This window comes from Telopea speciosissima, chromosome 7, assembly GCF_018873765.1.
Source record: "Telopea speciosissima isolate NSW1024214 ecotype Mountain lineage chromosome 7, Tspe_v1, whole genome shotgun sequence".
Taxonomy (NCBI): Eukaryota; Viridiplantae; Streptophyta; class Magnoliopsida; order Proteales; family Proteaceae; genus Telopea; species Telopea speciosissima.
This window is the reverse complement of record NC_057922.1, coordinates 18,637,901-18,663,852: the sequence shown is the minus strand read 5'-3', so window position 1 is coordinate 18,663,852 and position 25,952 is coordinate 18,637,901. Positions and strand designations below refer to the sequence as shown.

The window sequence follows — 25,952 nt, the reverse complement described above, 5'->3', positions numbered from 1 at the left end:
TTAAGGTAAGACTACTACATTACACGGTTAAACATCTTCATTATAAGGGACAATTGTGGTGGCATTTTTTTAGTTTTTATGAAATCTAAGGCTTATCTATATTGAGGACAGTGAAGCGTGTTCGGTGGACGTGCACAGGATCGCACGGTCATTATTTATTTATTTTTTGTGTTCAGAGAGTGTAGACCAGCATTTATTAACCTGCGCCGCCTCAGAGGAGAAGATTTGCAGAAGATCTCCTCCAAATTATTATATTAATGATTGGTCTTAGATTGACAATTATAGCCTTAATCACATAAAAAAAAGAGTCAAAAACTAGGAACTTTCACTTTTGTTAAATGACGATCATAACCCTATTTAATGTCTAGTTTGCTTCGAAAGTCTTAAAATAGCTTATTGGGAGTTTAATGCGCGTTAGCAAAAAAATAAAGCTACGGTTCTGACTTCTGACTCTCTGACAAAAGATCAGCAATTCACAATGAAGTTTGGTACGATGATGAGAAACTCTACGGAAGCATCATTATGACTAATCACTCCAGTACCCAATCTATGCGTCTCCCTTAGATTATAACGGCGGCAAATGGGTGCAAAGTTCCTCCCTTGTCAGCTAGAAAATATGGGCAATTTTTATTTTTTTTTGGGGATAAAAATGGGCAAAAGTTCTTTATTACATTACATTTTCATCTTTGTAACTATCAACCACAAATTTACTCAATAAGTTAATAACATAGTTAGGAGCAAGGTTCTAAAACTCAGGTTTCGATTAGTAAGAAAAAGAGTTTGTTTTGATTTCGATCATATCTTGTTCGAAACTTGGAACTTTCTCTAAGTTAACTCGAATCTTGGTTTCGAGATCCATAAATTGTTTTTTTATCTTGATTCTTGTTGTGTTGTCTATTTTGTATACTTCAAACTCAATCCATGCATTAGTTTCACATAGATAACACTAAAAATATTACTTGTGATTTTGATCTAAGTTTGATAATGTATATTGTTTTTTGACATGGTATCAAATAAGGTTTGATTGGAACATAACTCCTTCAATATAAATGAGATTTAAGTAATCTTTGATTTATTATAAAGTTTTGTTCTGATAGCTTTTGAACAAGTCAAAAAATGCTTAAATATGATTTATATTGAAGGAATTAAGTATCGATCAAACTTAATTTGGTGTGCGCGAATACTATCAAAAATCGCTCTGAATGAAAATATTTATTGGGACATCAAAACAAATGAATGTTTTACCACATTTTTGGGTTTTAGTAATATTTTACCATATTAATATTTATGAAATTTTTAGATTTAAGAAAAGCTCTAACATTAGAAAGTTGAAAATTGCACCTATCGTCGAAAATCCTGTTTTTGTTCTTGAATTGGAAAGTTGACTGTTTTTTATTTTGGGTTTTTATTTTTTAACTATTTTTATTGGATTCAAATAGGTGGTATTTGCTTATTTATGAATAATATCTCAAGTAGATGAAATACAAATACATTTACTTAAATGATATTAATCATAACTAAGTGTTTGTCCTAGTTTTCGGCCTAGTTTATTGTATAAATATCTGTCTGTTCTAGTTTCAAGCCAAGTTTTCCTTAATTTCGATGGGCATATGTGTCGAAACCACCGAAATACGATCGAAACCCGATCGAATGTAGGGATTTTATAAAATCTCCCTTCAACTCGTCTCGAAAACCTAAGAAACCTAGTTAACTCGGTGGTTTCGACAGGTTTCGATCAACTTTTTGTTCTATGGTTAGTAGTTAGAACTCATAAATGTGCTCAAAATGGAAGATCTTGTTGAGTTGGTATTTTGATGAAATTATGGTCAAACAATGTATTTTTTCCACAAAATTCTAAATTTAACATGAAGGAGAAATAACACTAACCAATAGGGGTGTAAATGAATTGAAATCCGTTTTCGTATCCGAAAGCTAAACGGATGTGGATATGGATAGGCTATAGCTATCCGAAAAGCCATATTTACATGTAAACGGATAAAATATCTGATCCGTATCCGTTTAGCACTATCCGAATCCATCCAAAAACTAATCGGATGCGGATATATCCGAGCCGAATCAGATCCATTTATATCTCTACTAACCAATGTTGTATGTGGGTGTGTACCTGTGCCCAGACACAGCCCAATGTGTAAAGGCCACCACACCCCCTGGAAAGGTGGAAAGATCCAAAGGGTACAATTATCTTTTCGCATCAGGCTGTGTTTGGGCTCAAATACACGTCCCACGCATAACACTGGTTAGTGTTCCTTTTTCCGTTACATCATTATGATAAAAAAAGAGTTATCCTAAAAATTCCAACCCATTCAAATAAGGTTTGGGCACCTAAGTCACCCCAAGGGTAAAATGGTTATTTTTTATCGAGAGACTTCTCAAAACAAAATTGGGCTCAATTTATCACTGTCCAGAAATCACCAGAGGTGACAAATTCAGTATTTACAATATGACCTCAGTTTTTTTTTTTAGTTTTTTTTTCTTCTTCGGTTCCAGCCTTTTGCACTATGCAATGCGCTAAGGCAATACAATCCCTATCTTGCTTTAGTACACAAACTTTAGTAAACAGTTTAAATACACATTTAATGTCCCACAATACTGTGAAAATATCCCAAGGCCAAATGCCTTCATTACTCATTAGCTAGTCTACCATAGTTTGCCAACCAGCCAAGATGTCAATGGTTCCAACCTCTGATTCTCTTGCCCTCTGAAGCCCTAAGAGGATAGCTCAGGTCTTTGCTTTCTGTGCTCTCCTTGCATATCCATGGTCCATAGAAATGACAATAAAAGATTTGTCATAAGAAATAATTGAGGCACAAATGATAATGTAAGATCCTGGTTTAAGTTGATCATTGTATGTAATTAGTGAAAATAAATTGGTAATTAGAGGAACAATTTCTTAGGGAAAATAATAAAAAAAAGGTTGAGATCATGGATCCATTTACTGGTATTTTTCAAAACAACTATAGGGTTAGGAAATAATTCAGAAGTAATAAAAAAATTCTTAACATTTGAAAAACATGTATATATAAAAGAGCAAATTACTCAGACCTCCCCTAACCTTTTTGACAATTCAGGTAACCTCCACTGCTTTTCAAATTAGGCTTCACTTAGGCCCAGTCCGTTAGTTTTTTAACGCTAGGTAATGGATAAATTTGGAAAAACCAAAAAAGTTGCCAATTATAAGTTTTTGACTTATAGAAAGTTACCCTATTGCCCTTACACCCTTTCTTCCTCTTCTTCTTCTTCAAATCTCAGAAAACGTAGACAATGGCACCCAACGACGGGAAACTTATCCAACGTTGCCATTTGAACCACCTTAGCTCATCTGTGCAGAAGAAAAGTAGAACTCCAACCTTGGATATTCCATAAATGGACATCCTCTTTGCTCATATCCAGGCTGATCTACGTTCCAATGATGCTCTTCGTCAGTCCGGTGCCCTTCTGCAAGCTCTTCAATAGTTAGCCGCCGGCAGAGACATTTTTGTCATTGCAAAAATCTGCTTGCGAAGAGATAGTTGCATCTCCGGCCTCCGCTATTTGCAAAAAGCTCGCTTTCGATCTTATCCATTTGACTAGACTCACTGCTGATCTATGGGAGATTGTCCACACTGGTATCCACGCCAAATAAGGGAAAAGAATCCTAAAAGACAATGTGGCCCTACGCCAGTCCAAGAGGGATTGGGCTCACGTATGAGAATGGGTTCCAACTATCTAGATGGCATCCACTGTGTGTGGGTCCCACCATGTGGATGGTTGGAACTAGGGCCTAGGGTTGCAACAGGGTCGGGTTGGGCCAGGCTTTATAAAACCCTAGCCCAACCCTGAGTCTTCTTAGCTGGGCCCAGTCCCAACCCGACCCTAACTCAGGGCCTGAAAAACCCAACCTTGACTTGCCCTCAGGGTAGGGCCGTGCCGACCATGATTGGCCTTGATCATGGAGAGGGCTAAGGAAATGCATGGATTGGATTGGGTCGGGGGAGAAAATTATCACGTAAAATAACATTATAATAAAATGTATTATATCAATTATTATCTTCTTATATAATATATTATATAACAAAATGTAGGTGATGTTTAAAGTTTATAATGCATATATTATATCAACATATATTTTATAGTATAACTTCAAATAGGGTCGGGCCAGGCTTGACCCAAAGCCTCAACCCAGGCCCGACTCGACCGATAGGGCCAAACTTGCACCCCTAGTTGGGACCCATGAACGTATGAGAATATGAACCCAATTCGTCTGAGAGAGGCACAAAATGACTGCCCCCATGAAAAGTGGAAATCCTGCCCCTGTTGATGCTTAGGGTCACATATCCATTGGCCCGCATTGGCGCATGAGCCACACTCCCTTTCAGAAACCCTCACCTACATATAAATACCCAACGAGGATTTATTTAATTTTTCTTTATTTTTCGATGCAACTGCACGTCTGCAATGGCAGCATAGCATTGCTCATTCTCCGACCTCTCCCATATCCGTATGCTGATGTACCCATCTCGGTTGCTGTAAGCCTGTAAACGCAATTGTGGAAGTAGGACCATATCCAGACTCTAGTTTTACCAAAACCCTAGAAACCAACGAAGTGAAAAGGATCTCGATTTCCTCTATTTTTTGTTCCGAAATCGAGAGTCCGATCTAGTCCCCGTTGTATGTTCCTTCGAGATCTATCCATGGAACCTCATCCCAAAAGATCCCGTTTTGAAAACGGTGGATTTGGAGTAAACCCTAGAGGTTCGGAACATCAAGACTGGGGCTTCTACCAGCAAAGTAATGGAGGTGGGGATCTCGAATGCAGGCGGTTCAACACGCCTGAAGGTTGCCCTTTTGGATCGAACTGCAGATTTCGGCACGTTACAGCTGGTAGATAGTATTCCCCCCCTTCATTTCTAGAATGAATAGATTTCATCTGCCATGTCTTCTTCGCTATCAGATTCTGTTATTGTTTGTTTATTTTGCGGTGAATTATTAGAGGTCAAAATTTAATTTTCTTATCTTAGTCCGGTTGTGGTTGTGTATTTTGGAATTTGAACTGTTAATGATAAGGGCATTTGATAGTATTTTACGTGTCTTTTTAGATTTGCATGTTAATTATGGTGCTTATGGATGCGAAAGATCATTTGTTTTTACTCAATTTGGGACCTCGGGCGCTGGGGATTGTTTTTGTTTAGTGGGGAACTTGCAGGAAGCCCTTCTGGTGCATGGGGAATAGAAACCATAGACAATATCGATGAAGTTTTTGTTTTGGCATGGTCCATAAAGTATGCGTGTGGGGTTGTCTGACACCAAACTCTCTTGGAAAAAATCTCTCCATAGTGATATTTCTGCTGGGTGAATATCATAGTTCACTCTATTATGGCCCTTCTCATTATTGTTAGTTTACTGCTGCCTTTTTTAGGGGACATGCAGACTAATCTTATTGCTCCAATTTGGTCAATGTATATAAAACATGCTTCTCTTGCTGAACAACATTCTGGTGTCCAATTTTTCAAAGTCATTTTACTAACCATAGCTCATTTGGATTCTTTATACTAGATTTGTATTTATATATTCTTAATATCATATAGGTTGTGGCAAATATCCATTTGTGATGGTTGACGTTCATTGCTCTTAATGAGTAAACCTTTAACCTCAAGAGTTAACTCAACGTCCAATGTTGATGTGTGAAGAATCATTTTTAAATCGGAAGATGTCAAACATTAACGTCTATCTTATCATGGCTTCAAGCTGCCATTACCAAGAATTTAAGAGCATTCCAACTATGATCTACTTATATTTTTTTCTAATATTTTCTTTCACGAAGAAGTGGTGTCTGCATCCTCTGTGAACCACAATAACCATAAGCCCAAAGCTGAATTTCTTTAACCAAAATCTCCATGAACCCTGGTGGAGTTTGCTGGCATTTCTGCTCAGATAGATTCATCAATATTTGTATGTGCTGGAGATGGTTCCATTTTCCCTGTGTACCTCAGGGATTAGATGCTTCCAATATACCTGTACATTTTGGGGATTGTTCCCATCAAAATTGCTTGTTCTCCAGGGTTGAAACTGGATTCCTTCCAAGCAGACCTGAGAGGTTGAGACACTCACAATATGATTCATTTCCCACATGCAAAGTCCTGTAAACTGTCTGTTATGACATTACTACCTTGTAGAGTTCACTTCAAATGCATCTTTTCTTAAGAGGACATGATGTAGATTGGAAATATTGACAATTACTGTCGACACATGAGATCCTGTCTCATTTCCTAACTTGAAACCATCTAAGGAAATGTATTTTTAGACTCTTCAATGAGTTTCTAATCCTGTTTCTGGTGCTTTTTTTTATTAAGTTTCTTCTCACTTGTCTGATTCATTTTAAGTTCCTCTGTCACCATCACTCACTAGAATTAGCCATGGATGAAGCTTTCTCTAGTTCTTGGTCATCTGTTAGACTGCTTCCAAAATGATTCCCTATTGATTGAACAGAACTTGAGCTTTATTACTTGATTATAAATTATTGGTATTGTGATGTAATCCCAGGTTCAAAATACCTATTTGGGATCGCTATGGGCCCATCCAAGTGCCTAAATAGGTCAATATGCAATGAGAGTGGCAATCTGGTAGTTAACCAGAGTTTTAAAAGGGAGAATGGTAATTAAATAAAGGCAGGGACAAGAGGGAAATTAGGAATTAATGAATAAGGGTAAACTATTAACTAATTAATTAAAGGATAAATGAATTAGAGGTAAAAGGAGTGGTAATTTTGGTAAAAGGGATAAAAGGGAGTGGTAACTTTCGTCACACTGATGATGAATACTGACATAGTGAAAGTTGAGGAGAGAGAGATACCGCAAAGTGATTATTTTAGATATTTGGGTTCAATTTTTTTGCTATAGATCAGCAATGTGTGTATTAAAATAAAAGAAAGGAAGTTACAAGATTGGCTGTAGAACCACCAAAAAGAAAAACACAGGAGATAGCCATTTCACCTTCGGCGTTGCCATCAGCAAAATAGCAACCTCTGGTAATCTTTACAAAAACATACCCAAGGCCCAAATAAAATTTATGTAAACCTGTAAGAAGGGTGGCCAAACGCGTCCCAAGAGACCGGCTGAGTTATGAAGATAGGGGCGTCGTTCCAAACATTTGAAATTTTCACTTTAGCTGCATGATTAGCCAGGGCATCAGCAGCCGCGTTGAAACAATGGGAAATTCGCCGCTGTATAGAGTCCAAATAGATTGAGACTTACCACCATGTCTGCATGAAATACCAAGGTATCTTGCGAGAAAGAATTGATTTAACCACAGCCGCCGAGTCGCTCTCAATCCATAGGTTTGCAATATGTAGATTTCGTGCCTGTATAACTCCAATAAGGAAAGCAGCCATTTTGGCCATGAAATTAGTTCCCACTCCTTGGTCAGATGCAAAGCTTCTGATCACTAAACTAAAACAGTCTCTAAAAATTCCGCTTGCTCTTGAGGACCCAGGGATACCCAAGGATGATCCATCAATGTTTAATTTCCATCATCCAGGAGGGGTTGCCTCCACTTTATCTCAACAATATTTTTTGCAGGAGGTCTGGATATATCAAGATGCAACTTCCTAGCCAACATCAGATCATGTACTGATTTGACTATCACCCCACAACCACGAGAACAAACTGTGACATCACTGAAACATAACTTTACCACCTGCATTGGAGTTCTTCTCCTATTTCATACCTCCATCTGTTGCGCTCCATCCAAATTTGTTGGCAAGTAGTAATTTGAGCTACCTCCCATATTTCAGGGGGGGGGACCTCCTTTGCCTTTCTACGCCTCCAGGAAAATAGAAGCTCAATCGATGGGAAGACACTCCAATTTTCACTAAAGAGATAGAGAATTTCTCTCCAAACTGGATCCGAGAAAGCACAGTTTATAAACAAGTGATTTCCCGATTCAACGTCAGCCCAACAGAGCTCGCATCTGGACACGAGAGACATTGCCTTTCTACACACGGTGTCATCAGTAGGAAGTGCCCCTTGCACTAGCCGCCAGCCAAACACAGAAGCTCGAGGCTGGAGAGCTCGTTGCCAGATCGCCCAGAACCAATGCGGGGTAGCCGCCCTTACTCTTAAAACGTCCCAGGCAGACTTAACCATGAAGATTCCAGAAGAAGAGTGTGGTCAAACATGCTTGTCCCTCCTATCAGAGGCAGTAAAACCCATATCTTGAATCTTTGAGAAAACATGTTGTAGAGCAGGGACCCTTACCTCCGGAAAAAACCAAGACCCCTCTTCCAAAAAATCAGAAACCGAGGCAGACAAGGTGCGAGGAATCTGGGCTGGGAGAAGCAAATCCTCAATACTTTGATCCCCAATCCATTTGTCGTACCAGAAACGAATCGAGCATCCATTGCCAACCACCCATTGTTTAGCAGCTTGCAACATAAATAAAGAAGGTAACATAGATGATGATGTTTTGCAGCGAATTAAAGTGGGATGGATGAAGTGGAGAGGAGCAACCGGAGTACTGTGCCACCGACATTCCTTCAAAGCTTAAAGTAAAGTTCTATAAGACTGTTGTCCAACCAACTATGATGTATGGGGCGAAATGTTGGGCAATTAAGAAGTGCCATATAGAGAAGCTATGTGTAACAGAGGTGAGGATGTTAAGATGGATGTGTGGCAAGACTAGGAAGGATAAAGTAAGGAATGAACGTATCAGAGCTGATCTAGGGGTTGCCCCGATCAATGACAAGCTTCGAGAATGTCGTTTGAGGTGGTATGGCCATGTTCAACGGAGGCCTGGAGATGCCCCAGTAAGGAGGAGTGATCTGATCCTGATTAAAGGAGTTAAAAGAGCTAGGGGCAGGCCTCAAATGACCGTAGGGAGAGGTTATAAGGAATGACATGCGTAGTCTGAGTTTAGCTGAGATTTTCCTTACTTCCTGGGCTGTGCCTCTTTCCTCTCACTTTTCATCTATCATTTTTTTCGTCTCTGCATTTCTTCATCCTTCATACTTTCAGTCAGTTCTCCCGACTTTATTTTGCAAGGATCCATGTAGCCGACCCCATTTAGTTGGGACATGTCTGAGTTTGTTGTTATAAAGAGACAAGCCACAATAGGTTGTCTTCAACCTTCGAAAATCAGAACAGTGACAAAGTAATGTAGTCCTAGAATAGGAAATAATCCTACTAGGAGCCAGGTAGAATCAAGCTCTGGTTAAGCCTGCTGTTTAGGGCGGATTAGGGGCTGTTTTAGGGCAAAATTAGGGTTTAGGATGGGAATTTGGGAATGGGGTTTATAGGGTTTTAATCTGCAGGTTTAGAGGGTCATTATGATATAAAAATATCTGGATTTGGTTAGGTTTCAAAATTCTGCAGATTTAGGGTTAGGGTTTCAGGTTTTGTAATCAAGAAAAACAACTAGAACTAGGGTTAACAGTAGGATTCAGGGGCTGGGGTTTAGGTCGAGTGTTAGGGGGACTTGGGGGAAGGTTCGATCCAATTATGAAGGTAATCAGTCGGCTGAGACAGTCTAGACAAAATTTGGGCCAATTAGGGTTTTAATGGGGAAGAAGAATTTAGGGTTTGCGATGGATAGATGGGATCCAAAGCTGGATCGAGTGGAGGGGACATAGGAAGGGGGTTGTAGCCTGATTTTGATGGTAATCTAATGAGGGAACAGGTCTGGGCAGAGTTAAGACTGGCTAGGGTTTATGGAATACAAATAGAAATAAAAAGAGGATCGAATGGGGAAGGGAAGGAAACTAAAAACAGAAATTTAAATCTCAACTTACTATAGGATTCCACCGGCAGCAAGTTAAGGGATGAAGGATGAAATCACCTTCGAAGAGAGACCCTCCCAGCCGTCACGGCGTAAGGAGTCGCAGGATTCCACCCACCCTTCCACTTTGATGTACCCACAAGGATGCAAACACTCTTGAAGAGCAAGGAGTAGCGCGATCGCCGGCAATAAAACAGTCTTTTAATTCAAATTTCAATTGTGGGGAGCCTCCCACGATATCTTATATTTATAATAAGGCCATAGGCCAATTCCTACTACAAATTAAATACCTCTCCTTCACAAAAACGTGGAAGGGAGAGGTTTAAGTCTAATTAATTACTTAAAACAGTGTAATGACTTAACTACCCTTACTAACTTAAAATAAAAGAATCTAACTTAGAACAATTAATTTAAGTGAAGATTTCATACTAGCCAATAGGATATAAGAACCTATTAGCCAATAGGAACATTTCACTTAAATTAGACCCATTGAACCAATTGGATGCAACCAAATCTAAACCGGTTCAATCTAAAAACATAAAAATAACTAAGTATTGGGCTAATCCCGTATGCAACCTATATGCCCCTAGTTTAGGCTCATTAAAGTGGCCTAATACATAAAAAACCCTTGGGAACAAAGGCCCAACATGTATATAACCCAACCCTAGGCCTATTTCTAAAGAAATAAGCCCTATTTGGTGATCATTCTGCATCACAAAGGTGGACTGGTTTTGTGGTTAGAATTCTCTTAAGAGAGACCCAATCGAAATACGGCTTTAGAGTTCGAATCGCAACAGAAGGTCTTCTATAAATCCAGTACCAACAGGCCTAAACAGTCCATGAAGAGAGGAATTTTAGGATCTGCAACTACACCTGGCGGTAAGCACAAGTCCAGGTCTAAAGAGGAACTCGATTCTCACAGCAGGGAAATCTTTCAGAACTGAGATCCTAGGGGTCAAGTCGCCCAGAGGTAAGATACTATTTTCAAGTATTTCAGGCCCAATGGCCTTTAATCTAGGAAGTTCCAACAACTTGTGATCAACTCAGAAATACCGTTGGTAGCAGGGACCGAATGATAATATTAAGGAAGAGAATACTGAGAGAACTAGAGAGAAGGAGAATGAGAGGAGAATGGTAAATAGAAAAGGAAAGGGAATAAGGAAGAACTAAGAGTGAGCATTTGAGAAGAGAGGTTTCGAGTTGTTGGGAAAGGCCACATAGCCAACACTCGCACAACACCGGTAACGATAACCACGCCCATTTTTCTTTTCATTCAATTCAAATCAAATACTTCCATCGCATGTGCGTTCATATGAATAAAACAAACCCAACTCAATATGGAAACTAATCTTAAGAAAATCTCCACTTAACTGCATCAACTCCCTACCAAATAAATAAATAAAAGATTACATATCTATCCCAATAAAAAAATATCTACAAGCTCCTTTGGAACAAAAAGTGGGTCGTTCCGGTCCAACCATACAACGCAACTGCATCAACTCTAAGAACTTGACTCCATCAAGTTTGGATGGGGACCAAGAATACTATCCGAGTCAACTTGTTGGAGGAGAAATGATCCTGCAGTTCGCTTGAGCTTGATGGCTGGAAGGTCCTTCGCGGGAAGATGCTTCAATGAGTCCACCGTGCTTGAAGTAACAAGTGTTCTCATGGCCACAATGCTGTAGGGCGCCACTCTTCCTTGTCGAAAACCTTGTAAGTGGTTAAAACATGATGAAGAACATAATAAGGTTGTTGCTCCCCATCATTGTCATTGCTGTTGACTTCACTAGGTTCACGCTCTGCCTCCAAACAAACTGTCTCAAGATTCTGTTGCTCTTCTGGAGCAATAGGTATAAAAGAATCATTGTCGATATAAGCTACCAAACGGTTGGGACCCTGAGTAGAGACATGCTTGTACCCTTTGCACGTGAGGTAATGAATTGCAGCCCTTTGACATCCAGGTTTATTAGAACCACGACCTCGAGGTGGAGAGTATGGGTGGTTTAGCCTAGAAGATTCAATACCGAACTGCTAGCCTGTGTCTTGCTGAATGACTTTACCTAAGGAGAAGATTGGTGCTGACTAGAACTATCACCACTAGGAAAAGTATCTGTAGAAGTCTTCTGATATATGGTCGTTTCAAACTTTATTCTGCCTTAAATGCCACTTGTATAACATCCTCCATTATATGCAATCGATTGGATGCTAATGCGGCACTGATCTAAGGATGCAAACCATTGCGAAGTTGTGCCACCAATACTTCTTCATCCCACTCAAAATCAAATTGAGTGGATACATAATAAAATCTGGCCACATACTCAACTACCATGCTGTCTTGTCTCAATTGTACGACCTTGAGGTGCATGTGCTACTTGTAGTTGATAGGCAGGATCTCTGGTTCAGGGCTTCGCTCAACTCATCCAATTACTGAGTAATCCGATGCTTTGGGTTTAATTTTGCTGTTGGTACTTGGTCCACTAGATTTGAGCTGTGTCCTTCAGTTTGTCCTTAACAAATAGAATCTTTCTGGCCTCAGTCAACCCATACCATCAGAAGATTGTCTCTAGGCTATGGACTCAGTTGAGATACTGCTTTTGGTTATTATCCCCATAGAAATCAAGGACATCTAGCTTCACTTCCCTTTCGGCTCCATAAAAATGATCATCATTCTGAACAATTCCATATGGTGGTAGTGGGGGTGGTGGCTGAACGTGAGATTAGCCCCCTTGAAGAGAACCGCCCTGGCAGAGGGTTGGGGACATGGGGTTGGAAGAATCCCAACTAGAAGTGGACCCTTTCTCTTATCAGAAGCTACCCTCTTGTCAATAAAGGTTTGCAAGGATGCCATCATGGTCTGAAGGGAATTGACAGTGGTGTTGAGGGTGTCCACACAATCTGAGAGAAGAGCAATATCCGCTCTGATTTCCTCCTGATTTATTGGAGTTGAGCTGTTGAATAACCTCACTATTGGCCACCATGATTTAGGGTATGGAGGAGGATATTCAGTTTTGATACCAATTGCTGCGACCATGGGTTTGAAAAATCGAGATTTGGGTCGCTATGGGCCCACCCAAGTGTCAAACAAATCAAATTTTAGGACTGATTGCAATTCAGCAAATCAGGCCTTAGCCTTAATAAGAACTATTCTTCGATTCGATACTTCTTTTGTATTATTCTTCCTCTTTTCCCTTATCCTGTCTGTTATACTATTTTCCCGTTACTGTTTCAGCCCCAAGAATACTGTCCATCATGCTCTTCTGGGCGGTACCCCAGCCCCTAAAAATTTGAGTTCGAACTTTCTCCTTCTTGATCCTTTCTTACTGGGATTTGAGGGTTTACTCACCTACCATAAGGCGACCCAGCCTGTGCAATCTGACTTCAAAAGTCAGCATGGATGGTGACGAGTAAACCAAAGTGCAGAACTGGTTTCCTTTGTTCCGCCAGGAGCTGGTTGCAGAGGTTATTATGCTCGTGAAATTAAATTTTTTGACTTGCTGTTGGTCAATTCAAGAGGTCCAGATGCTGGGAGCATATGTTTGAAATCTCATCTTGTTGGGAGATGAACCAAGAGAGTTCTTGCAACTGAAGCTGAGACAGGTTACTGCTGGGTTCTGGTTTTACTAGAGGGAGAAGAAGAAAAGTTTTCCTTATTAAGGCTAAGACCGGATTTTCTGAATTCACATCAGTCCTATTATTTGATTTGTTTGTCACTTAGGTGGGCCCATAATGACTCAAATCTACGGTTTTCAAAACCATGGTTGCATAGTGTTGACCATTTTAATGAATAAGCCATACATCAAATATCATTGGCGTTTATTTCTTTTTGTGCTCACCCAAATAATAAAAAAAAAAGAAAAAAGAAAGTGATGCCTTTCATATAGGTCATAATCTTAAAATAGTCTCTAGAAAACTAATCCTTAAGTCTTTGCTTAGTCTTTTCGACCTTCCTCAGGCTGGGTCAAAATATTTTTGTAACTTCCCAATTTTTCCTTGACTGTCCTGTGGTATTTGATGTATGGCTTATTCAAGGAAATGGTCTACTTTTAGAATATTTATATTAACAATGAAAACGATCCAGTTATGAATGGTGCAATGAGAAATTCAGTTGTTCTTCAAGCTTCTTTGGCTATTTCAAGTTACCTTATAACTAATTTATTGTTGCAGATGGCCGAGATGTAGGACCACCTGGCCTGCCTTCTGGGGGAAGGCCAAAACCCTGCATGAAATTCTTCAGGTTTGCTCTTTCCTAATCTGTAGTTGGTCACCATTTCTAATACAGATCTTTATTATTCAAAATTGACCCTCTTGAACATTCCCCATAGATAAATGGCTGAAAAGGAAAAAGATAGCTGAGCTTGAAAGTTCTTGAACCAGACCAGTATTTGTCTTTCAGGTCTGGCATTGCTATCATGGCAGCAGTTTCACTCTCACATCAGCTTTCGATGACATGGAAGTGAAAAATTGCTGCAGCTGAGGCCTCAGGTATAATTCAAGGGGAGGAATGTTGAATATATATTTCATATGACCGGGATTGCTAATCTCTGTGAAATGAAAGGGCTCATCTCTATCTTAAAGGAATTGGTTAAAGACTTGAACCTGATAGACCACCTTTATCGTTGATTACATCCGAATTACCAATTTTCGTTCTTGTTTAGTGAAGGTCTATATTAAAAGGAAGTGGAAACAATAGGTATTTTCAAGTCTTTAACTGTAGATGTTAAAGCTTGCTGTCCAGATGGCTTTCATGCACGTTGTTTGGATCCTCCTGTTGATGGGTCCCACCTAGCCTTCCCCAATCCAAGAAACTTCTCTATTGGATAAAGTCGACCATTTGGTCTGTTGCACTCTTTCGGATTTTATATAAATAATATACGGTTCAGGGAAACAGCATGGATTCAATGAGTACAGTGATCTGATTGGGTCAGTTTTGTAGTTGAAACTTGGAACTCATTAAGTATATATCCCGGTGGATTCTACATATGGATTCTCCCATGTAGACCAAAATTGTTTACTTTATTGTATTGCTGTTAAAGGCATTATATTTACCATTTTCATGTCTTCCAACAGTACTTCAGGTTGCCCATTTGGTGAATCTTGCCACTTCCTGCACTATGTACCAGGGGGTCTCAGTTCATTGGGTCTAAGTCCTGTAGTATCTCTCTCAGCTGTGTCAGCTGCTGCTTCTCAGAGGAAACAGATGGGCCCCATGGGGGACCCAACTGGCATGGTTAGTGGCTTCAAAACAAAGCTTTGCAACCGGTACAACACTCCTGAGGGCTGCCGGTTTGGTGACAAATGTCATTTTGCTCATGGGGAGAGAGATCTGCGGCCACCGAACAGTAATAATTCTCGAGGGAACATCCGACGAGGTCCTCCTGGATTCACTGGTGGGGACTCTAGCTTCACAAACCCAGATACAGTTGGAAGCTCAAACTTCAATTCTCAAGGCTATTGTGAGCCAAGCCCACCTGATGTTGCAGTTAATGATGGTTCTGCTAACTATGCAGCTGGTCCGGTTGGTGAAAATGTACAAGTATATTAATGGAGGGTATTAGATGGGCACTATGGTGGGGTTTTATCATTGTCGACCAAACTTGCATATGGTGGTGTTATTATTTCATCGGATTGATGAATGACCAGAACCTCTAATGAAGTTTTATTCAGTCTGGTGGGTGGTAACTGTTATTTCAGTTTTATAAGAACCTGTTCTATTCTAGGAGAAATTTGTGACAGCATGGCTCTGGCGTTTAGAAGAACTCGCTTCAGATCACTCCTACAGAGGGACGAGGTAGATATTATGGTAATGAAGATTTTGTCTGTAGCTGTTGCAGCCCCAACTGCTGGCTAATGTTAGTCACAAAGTAATGGAATACTGAAGTGACTTGAGACAATTATTTGTATTGTTTTGGTGATGGAGTTGAGTTTGTATTTGTTCCAGCAGTTCTTACAGGTTTTATATTATGAGAATGATCATTCTAGGTCGATGATGCATTCCAATAAATCATACCAACACACCTTAATTTTAAATAGTCTACTATATGATTTCAAACGTATTCAAAGTATATAGTTGTATAGTTCATTCTCTTTAACCACGATTTAGAGTTGAGTTCTTCAAGGGGTGGGATTCCCGAGACCCAATGTTAATGTTGAGAAGATGAAATGACAAATATATGTTAAATAAATGATAGGTCTAGATGTTAAAAATAATGGGTGGACGACTAAGATTACATTTGGTATGATTTTTTGTAATGCATTATCGACAAAAAATGCACCAAAAGCAGACCTAATCCCTCTTGTGGTCTAAATATGGCAAACATGGATGGATGCATTTGATAGAGGATCGGACACATATCTTGTTGGTCAAAGTTTTGGCTCAAAACAAGTAGGGGTTGTGCCTTAAAGGGTGTGGAGTCTTGGCACGCCCTCGCCCGGAAGCAAAATAACACGTTTTCCAATAACTATTGTGTGGAATTTCAGTTGGGGCTGAAAATTTGTGTATATCTGGGCAAATCAAAATCCTCTATTTTCGCCTGTCTGGTACTGCCGTGTGCACCCCATACACTAGCAAGGCGGAAAATACCGTGTTACCCCTGCCTGAGCAGGGGGTAAGGCGGTATTTTCTGCCTTGCTTGTGTGTGGGGCGAATGGCAGTACCGGGCAGGCGGAAGTAGAGGAGCAGGACTCATAGTTGGGCCTCAAAATCCATTGTTCACCAGTCAAACTTCAGTCCAATCCGAGTTAATTTGCCATGTGGCACAAAACAAGGAGTATTGATAAAATCAGGGACAACTGAGGAGACTACAATGGGATGCACTTTTAGTATTTTATTATATTCAAATCCTCACTGTGATTCTAGTCCAGGCTTAGTTGCTGTGTTTTGTAAGGAATTGGCCTGGGATCTAAATCCTATGATTCAAACATGAAAGAAATGGGTTGGATCTATATACAAGTTTCAACCCAGTCTTGTTTCTCCAGAGGGATTATACTTTTAAATTTGAATTCACCTTTAAATATAATGGGCTGGTTTGAATTGTTCTCTGGACCTCCCAACAATACAATTCTCCTGGAACATTCTGGGAACGATCCCGAACATTCTGTGAATGATCCTGGTCTCCTGGACCAGCCCTTATAAATTTTTTCCCATTAAGATGCAGTTTTATTTTAGCAAGTAAACAGGGAAACAAGCATGTTGCATAACCTGTATGTGTATCTATAAGTCTGACACAGGAGAAATACAATACTTAACCCCCCCTTCCTCCCCTCCCACACACAAACACACAAACTGATAGGGAAAAAAAGGAAAGAGGAGAAATTATAGACGTGCACTTAGATTCCTAGGCATTAGTAGTCTATATCTTCTGGATGGTTACAATGTTTACTGAGGGAAGAAAACTGCAAACCAACCCCATAATAAGCTCTTAATTTACAAATGGTTTTGTTCATGTCCTTCCCCAACCCCAATCCCCTCCCTTTCCCCCTCTTCAATTATTGTACATGAGAGATCACGCATACTTGAATTTTTTCACATATTCACAGCTTCTCCACCATGACAACATCTGGGAGATTAATATAATGTCACATACAACCATTTCAATTGGAATTTTCTCTTCTCTCACTATAGATCAATGCCACTCCAATTAAACAAATACATCGCGTCGCTTCTTTGGGTTCACTTCAGGGTTCCCTTTTCTCATCATTGCAACGAACTCATCATAGTTGATCCGACCATCCTGCAGTGATTAGAAATGTTTATAAGAATCAGTGGATTCATATATAAAATTATGCAGTAATGGATGATCAAATTGTGTGGCACATAATCCCTTATGTATCCTGATAGTTGATATAACCATCGGTTGCTGTTCTAACCTTTAGGCTGTGCATTCAAGATATGAGAATCAAGCGTGTTTTCTTTAGATATTCTGTTCTCATTTGGTGTTTTCTCCATGAATTAAGGATTCAGTTCCCATAAGATTTATTGCTTACATTGTCAGAATCAACTTCAGAAAGGATTTCCTTTATGTCTCTGCCATCATGCATGCCAAACTCACGGAGAGCTTGCTCCAGTTCTTCTGTGGTAATATACCTGATTGAAAGAAAAGAAAAGAAAAGAAAACATATGAAAAGGAAAGTACTATCAATGAATCAAGAAACTTCAACATGCCATGCTTAGTACTGGAAAATAACCATAAAAAACAGTTAAGTGGCCTAACCATGATTTCAAGATGTGGTTTTTAATTTACTATTATTACATACCCACTGTTATCTTTATCAAAGTACTGGAATGCAGTATAAAGATGCTCTTCTCTATCCATTCTATTTAGATGCATTGTTGCTGTAATGAACTCATCGTAGTCTATGGTCCCATTGCCATCTGCGTCGGCCTGTTTAAAAAAAATTAAATAAAAATGTGATAGATTAGAAAGAAACCACTAATTATGTATGATTTTAATAACTCAAAACTGCAAGAGAGAGTTTTCTCCATTAATAATCATACTTGTGAGAACTTACAGCTTCCATTAGTTGTTTAACTTCATACTCAGATAACTTGGTTCCTTGCTTGGCAAGTCCTTGTTTCAGCTCTTCAAGTGTTATAGTTCCACTATTGTCAGTGTCCATGTTCTTGAACATCGCCTTGAGTCCCATGATTTCTTCCTCTGATAGACAACCTGATATAACCTACCAAATTCCATATAAGAAGACAAGTTCAGCAGAATAAATACACTGGATTAGATGGTTTTGACTGAAAGATCTTTTAGGTTCAGCTGATAGTTGTCGCTGTCCAAACCAATGAAAGCTTCAGATGTACAATGTTGTTACATTATTCAGTTTGTATTAAATCAATGAAAGTTACAACGTATTTCATCATTAAAGCTTCAAAATTTGGTGATTTTGCATCAATACAAGAAACTTTAGAAGGTGAAATTTGAGCTATGAAATATACCCGCAGAGCAACTTTCTTGAACTTATTCATTGCTCTAAACTGTTTGAGCCTGCTCAGGACAGCATTATCAAGTGGTGTATCAGGAGCGTCTCCGTCTTTTTTGATCCATGGGTGAGCTGTAAATCAACTTGAATTGTTAGCAAGTGTAGCACCTGTCATAATCATTATTAAAATGCTTGACCTTAAATAAAAAAATTCTTTTTCCCCTTGGATAAAAAAGACAAGAACATGTCAATGTTGGTTGAATTTAGTCCAGGTCAATTAAAAGCATTAGCTTATGGTTAGCTTATCAAAGGGAAAACACCAACTAAAATCCACTCTTCTAAATTAAGGGCTTCAATATGATCATCAGCAATTGTGCATATTCATTCGGATGGAGCATCTCGTTCTTGCATCAAGATTGGTATGATGATATTTCTTGATCAAGAAGGGGTTACACTCTACAGTTTATGAAAATTTTCATCTTTTGTTGATTTTGACCTCTGATTTCTTGATCTTTAATTCTTGCTTTCACTGTTAGTTCAATTATTTCTTTAGAACTGCCAATTACCAATTTTAAAAAATCCTAGTGTTTATGTTTGTCTCAGCAAATTCCTACTAAAAGGCATCAATACATTGTCACTGATTAAGTATAAAGTCATCCCGCTAACAGAACTACTCCAACCGTGTTTTAGACCTAATAGACCTATACATATTCAGTCACAAGGATCCCTAATTATTTTTCAGAACACTAATCTTCAACATACTGAACATTTCAATCTGTAGTTGCTGTTCTCAAAATCCAGAAACCCTACTTTGACAATTATACGTGCTCTGTTTCGTTCCGTTTTTTTACTGAGTCATGAAAAACAGACCTGCAGAGAGTTTTGAATAGGTTACCTTAGTCAATGTTTGAGACCATACCATACAGTTCAAAACTAAGATGATTCATATACCAGTTGGATCTCTCCACCTAATAGCTTCAGATGTGGGTTGGATGTATAAACAGTCTGGTAGGCAAATGCCAATCTAATACTGCTTTAGGCTTTAGGGATACAATATTTTTTCTGACACAAAACATCCTCAGCATACCATCTATGGCTTTGATCTACAATTTGAAATATTAATTGGGCCAGGGGGAGCTGATCTGCATATTGGACTGCCGACAACCAATTTATTGGTAATAAGAAACTGAGTAAAAATATAGTTTTGGATGTGACACAATAATTCTTGAGGAACTGAATCATACTTACCAAGAACTTGGAATGGTGTCAACCTTTGCTTGGGGTCTACATGTAGCATCATCCTGACAAGATCCTTTGCTCCAGATGAAATTGAAGGCCATGGATCGCTTGTGAAGTCAATATGACCACGCAAGATTGCATTGAAAATTCCATGCTCCGACTCTGTCCATTTATTTAAGTAAGAGTTTCATGAATTCAGGAATCTGTAGCTTCTTTTTTTTTATTGTTTCTTCTTTTCTTATTTAAATTTTTGGGAAAGTGAGTGGAGGGTGATGTGTTACCAGGCCATGATTAAAGCAGTATGAGATAGAAGAAAGGAAGAGCAGCCAATGAAATGTACAAGAAGAGAAAATCACCAGCCCAAAATGGAGGAACTCCACAGAGAAGTATATACAACATGACTCCAATACTCCATATATCCACTTCTGGTCCATATTTTCTCTTCAAGACTTCAGGTGCAATGTAATATGCGCTGCCAACGATGTCTTTGAACACTTCGCCTGTTAGAAGTATTAAACTAAATAACCTTAGTTGAACTGAAAATTAATTAACAAGTTTGGGAAGCCTCTATGGTTATGCTCAGTATTCATAATAAAAAAAAAGAGGTGGTGGGGAAGGTTATAATCCAACCATACAACTCAAGATATAATTAGCCATTGCTTAAAGGCTTAATATTGTCTGAAGAAACATAAACACTAATTTTGAGAACCTTTTCATTCTTCTCTGAAATGATTATGAAGCTAAAGAAACTCAGAAAAGTAAGTATTCTGAGTGAAGCTTGAAGTATATTACCATTTTCCAATCTCAATTTCATTTAAAGTCATATCTAAATTTTCTTAATTTCCTCTATAGAACCCCGATTTTAATTCCCCTTCAGTCATTTAAATTAAAATTTCAGTTGCTCTGGATCCACCCCCCTTCCCCTTAAAATTGAGATATACTCTTCAGCCCTACAACTATAACAGGCATATCAAAAAAATTCTGACAACAGAAATTCCTCAGTTTTCCCAAAAACGTTTTAAGCTACAAACCTTCTTTGAAGAACACAGAGAGACCAAAATCTGTAGCCTTGAGAGGGGAATCCTCATCCTTGTTCAATAGAAGGAAATTTTCTGGCTTGAGATCCCTATGTACGACTCCCATTGAATGACAATCATGAACGATCTGTACAATTGTTCTCAACAATGAAGCTGCCGCGCGCTCTGTGTAATGCCCCTTGGCAATAATCCGATCGAAAAGCTCTCCTCCGGCACACAATTCCATCACTAAATGTACTGAATTTTTATCCTCATAAGCCCCTTTCAATTCAACTATGTTGGGTTGACCTGTTAAATGGTACATGATTTGAACCTCTCTCCTAACATCTTCAATATCCTCCTTATTGACAAGTTTACGCTTCGCAATTGTCTTGCAAGCGAATTGCTCGCCTGTACCCTTATGGGTACATAGATGGGTGATTCCAAATTGTCCCCGACCAAGCTCTTTCCCTATATTGTAGGTTGCCCGGACATCTTCCATTGGCCGTCCCAAGACATGTCCAATGGGAGCAGACTTCGAATGCTTGGCGGGCGGTTCAGGGGTGGGTGCGACGCTCGAAAGCTTGGGTGCGGTGACATTTTCAGGAGCTCTATTTTCATCCTTGGGAGGTTCGCTATTGGGGTTCAATTCATCTTTTTGGGCTTTTGGGGCTTGTTTATTGCCATGGGAGAAACAATTCCCCATGGTAGAAGGGAAAGATTGAGGGAAGGAGAGGTCAGAGGTAGGAAATTGAGGTTATGGGGTTTGAAGAAAGAGTTGTTAGGAGAAGGAGATACATGTATACAGGAACAAAAAGAAGGCACAAACATGAAAAAGGGAAGGTGGAAAGAAGAAAGAGAATAGGTTGGACTAATGAAGAATATACAGGGAGGATTGATGGTGGGGCATTGTTGGGAAGATTGTGTTTTGAAATGGGTTTGAAAGAGTCGTTGGTGCAAAGTGGGGGGTTTTTTTTTTTCCAGGTCAGAGACAAGAGAGGGGTTGGGAGCATTTGGCGGGAATCAACCGTTTTTTCTCTTCTGGGGTTTGATTAACGGCTAACAAAGGTGGACGGCTGTGAGAGGGATGAAAACTGGAGTGAGATGGTTGTGGGTTGGACTGTTGGGCATCGCTGTCTGTTTTTTGGATTGACAGAAGTGCCCTTAAAGAATGGTCAGATTTGTATTTTGTGCCCCTCAAAGTCAACAACAGTAGCGGGTGATCTCAACTGTCCTACACTTGTTTAACCCAAAAAAAAAAAAAAAAAGTTCTGTACTTTTCTGAACTGTGTTAAGAAGATTTTTATTTTGGAGAAAGAAAACACTACCTGGTCTGTGTGTGGTGCAGTGATCATTTCGAGTGGTTCCGGGCGTAGAGGCTGTGCACCGCATGTGATCAAGTAGCATGCTCTTTCTCTTTTTATTTATAGGACAAAGTTCTGCAGCACAAGTGGCATAAAGGAGCACACCTATAAGGTGCGAAGGAAATGTTTCATACCTAGAAGGGCAAGGAGATCATTCGGTTTGGATATCGGTTGATTCGATGTGGTTCAATTTTCAGGCATTTCCATCATACCCCAGTACAAAACAATCCAATAAGGATTGATTCGACTCAATCCGGGTTTTTTTCGATTGATCTTATTGTTTCGGGCTAGGTTTTGATACCTTTACAAGGAATTATGGGCTTTTGACCATAACATTTATTCCCGGCAGGTGCCATGGGCCTATACTATGAGAAGAATTTATATTTATATTCTTATATCATACAACGGGGGTGTAGCTCATATGGTAGAGCGCTCGCTTCGCATGCGAGAGGCACGGGGTTCGATTCCCCGCACCTCCAATTCGTTTTGACTATCTTTTATTCGATTTTCTTTGCTGCAGATGGTCTTCATGGTTTGAGGCTTGTTATTACCTCCTACATGGTTTCAGGTAACCGTTTCAACCTCCAATATTCTCAATCTTTCTCCCAAGTTGGATGAGCCTTCTGCTTCTTGGCCTTTTTAGATTTATCCCAACCTTTTTGGATATCACATGAAACTTTTTTTTTTGTTTTTTTGGGTAGAATCACATGAAACTTTAAAGCTTCCATATAAGTGAAGTTACAGGATATCAGGATTCTCTGTTGCTGCCTGCCTGTGCGGCGGGCATGCAGCCTCACACAGGCAGGGTACTTCGGCAAGAATAATTATCACCTTCAATTCATGGGCACTTCCAATTCCTCTAATAGGGGAGAGTGGACCCCATCTTGGGCAGTGTTTTGGGGCAGGGGGTAGGATAGTCATTTTTACCCCCATGTGATGAATTGGAGGAATTGGAGGGGATAGCAAATTGGAGGGGATAACAATTCCTTGGACAGTGAGTAGGGCGGTCATTTCGCCCCTGCATGTATGAGATTGCACTCCGATCGCACGGGCAGGCAGTAGCAGAGGATCCAAATCCAAAATTAAATTGTATTCTAAACAGGTAACTTGAGGCATCATCACCTTAATGTTGTTGGGTATATCTTTCTCATACTAATGAATTTTGTGAATGGTGTATAGGCTTTCCAGATTAGTTGACAAAGTGGGCACGAAATGATCGTCACACCCTTTGGAATCTCAAAAAATGATCAGCAGTACAACAGTCATTTCGCACACCCCTATGTCAAGACGCAGGATAGCATGTCTGGCGCGACTGGGTGACATTCTTTTTTCCTAATCATAAAATATCCGTGGACACCACTATCTACCTTTTTTTATCTTTTTTTCTTCACTCAATGGGAATCATGTATCTCAGTAAGAAAATGCATAACTGATAGAGGATTGGAGGGACGTCTAAGTGTTTGTTTAAAATTGAGAGAGAGAGAGAGAGAGAGAGAGCATTTCAACCAATTGATACAACAAATACATAGAACAGAAAGCTCAACCAGAAATTCCTACAAGATGAAACCATAAAGTTAGAAGGGGGGGGGGATTGGGCAGTAATCCCCCAACAACAGTAACAGAACAACACAACCACTGCGGCAGAGAGAGTGAGAGAGAGAGATCAACAACAAACAACCCATAAAGTTTCTAAATTAACTCAAGAACTCAAAGGCCATAAAAACCCTCTTTCACCGGGAAGAAACCCATCTGCCATTCTTCCACTCTTGATGAACCCTCAACTGAGAAAAGGGGTAACCAATCTCATCTCCACAAGGGAAGTAAACATAATACTTAGATTCATCTATAACTGTCACCTGAGAAAACGGCTCTTCAACTCCACCTCTTCCACTGCCATCAAACTGTGCATAGTACTTCGATTCATCTATTTTCGTTATCTTCCCAGCCCACCATCCATCATTGTCATAAACATCCACTTCATCGTTTAATCGGAACTCAGAGACTCTGATTTCAGGAGGTCGAGGCCTTAATTGGTTGCAATGAAGCATCTCTCTCAACCAACTCGATTCATCATCAGTTAACAGTGTCTTGTATTCTACTAAAACTTGCTTCTTTTCCACCGACAGAACCTTGGCCGCATAGTAGGAACCCTCGAAACCTTCTTCCTTGCTGAAAACTTCGACTGAATCACCCACTCGATAACCCATCATCGCTGCTTGAAAATCAATATCTTTTTATCTATTGAAAGAAATTAAAATAGAGTTTTGAGTTCTGAGGAGAACATGCAGACGAAGGAGCAGGGGAGAAGAGGAACTGCTCAAGGGAAACCAGTAGATGCCTTTTCTTACAGGTGGGGAAGTTAGGTGTACTTTTTTTTTTGAGTGAAAAAATGACTTTCAGTTTATTAGTTGTGGATCTTCTTTTTATTTTTTATTTTTTTATTCTTAATAGTTACTGAACCTTAAATATAAGGGAAAAATAAAATTTTTTTTTTGGTGGGAGTGGGTGAGGAGGCAAAATGACCGCCTCACCCCCATGAAAGGCGGAAGTATCTGTCCTGCTGATGCTTCTGTGTGTGTTTCCATTGACTCGTTCACACGTAGGGGCCACACTCATCAGGGGGAACTCCTCTCTCTAATATGGGAAGAGAATGCTACTTGATCGGTCGCATGTTGGGCACAATCCTTGCACCTAGACACAGGATCGCACGAAATGACTACCACGCCTTAAGGAATTTCTAACTTTCTCTGGTAGTGTGGTGGTCATTTCACATGGCCTTGTGTCTAAGCATTCTTTCTCCTTTTTACCTTTAGGTTTTAGAGTAGAGATGAAGGAAGAATTTTGGCTTCTGTTGAGTAGGTGTTATTAGTTGGTAGTGGTTTCCTCTTTGGGCCCTTTATGTGGGCCTGCAAGTTCGGATGGGCGAAGAGATCACTTTGAACTCTCTGCTAATCCTCTTAAACAACTTGTAGCCTCTGGGTATTCCTTTGAGATACTCTGCTCCTGAGGCTCATATTGATAACTGTGAGAGCTCCTCTGCTATTGATAATGAACTAACCTTAATTCCAATGAGCTTTGCCTTGGCTACAATCTCTAAAATAGTTCTGATCGATCTATAAAGGTAAGTCTTCTCCACCTTCTGAGAAGATGTGTTCTGTGGTTATTTAAGGGCTCTGACCTCTTTTTAACCAAAGCTAGTAAGAGTAAAGTGCCATTCCAATGAAGTAACAGCATTCTACTGTCCGGCTATTGTTAGTACGTTTTCAAAAAGTCGACGGCGCAATAAAATGCGTACAACAATAATACGGTATGTGTTTAATACATATTTTAATACGATTGCTCTGTAAAAGTACGGGAGCAAAAATACGAATTTATCTTAGTAAAAATCAAGGAGCAAACTGATTTTTTTGCAACTGAATTCTAATCTCTCATACCTTCATGAACACTCAAAACTAATATGGCTTTCCAATTTGAAATAATTTCTCATTCTTTTGAATATCTACATGTAATATTAATTAAGTTTAACCATGTCTATCAAAACAAACTAACACAAATAAATAAAAAAACCCTAGTTCGTGAAGAATTGTAGATCTATATAAATCTTATCAACACAAACATAGATAGGGTGAGAAAGAAAGAA

General features: G+C 39.5%; 2 protein-coding genes and 1 non-coding gene across 3 annotated transcripts; 2 read left to right on the top strand and 1 right to left on the bottom strand.

Moving 5' to 3' along the window:
* Positions 1 to 4,587: 4,587 nt before the first annotated feature.
* Positions 4,588 to 15,564, top strand: LOC122667983 (zinc finger CCCH domain-containing protein 31-like). The gene is made up of 3 exons (XM_043864489.1): positions 4,588 to 4,881; positions 13,933 to 14,002; positions 14,836 to 15,564. Exons 1-3 carry the CDS (start codon positions 4,671 to 4,673, stop codon positions 15,308 to 15,310), a joined length of 756 nt encoding a protein of 251 aa, XP_043720424.1. The 5' UTR covers positions 4,588 to 4,670; the 3' UTR covers positions 15,311 to 15,564.
* A 1,820-nt stretch (positions 15,565 to 17,384) lies between these two features.
* Positions 17,385 to 22,054, bottom strand: LOC122667982 (calcium-dependent protein kinase 17-like). Its single transcript, XM_043864488.1, has 8 exons — positions 20,964 to 22,054; positions 20,289 to 20,432; positions 19,942 to 20,094; positions 18,710 to 18,825; positions 18,277 to 18,444; positions 18,022 to 18,149; positions 17,752 to 17,851; positions 17,385 to 17,498 (listed from the first exon to the last, which is right to left on the bottom strand). Exons 1-8 carry the CDS (start codon positions 21,652 to 21,654, stop codon positions 17,406 to 17,408), a joined length of 1,593 nt encoding a protein of 530 aa, XP_043720423.1. The 5' UTR covers positions 21,655 to 22,054; the 3' UTR covers positions 17,385 to 17,405.
* Positions 22,055 to 22,718: 664 nt separating this feature from the next.
* TRNAA-CGC lies at positions 22,719 to 22,791 on the top strand. Its single transcript has one exon. It is a non-coding gene; the product is annotated as a tRNA-Ala (tRNA).
* Positions 22,792 to 25,952: the final 3,161 nt, after the last annotated feature.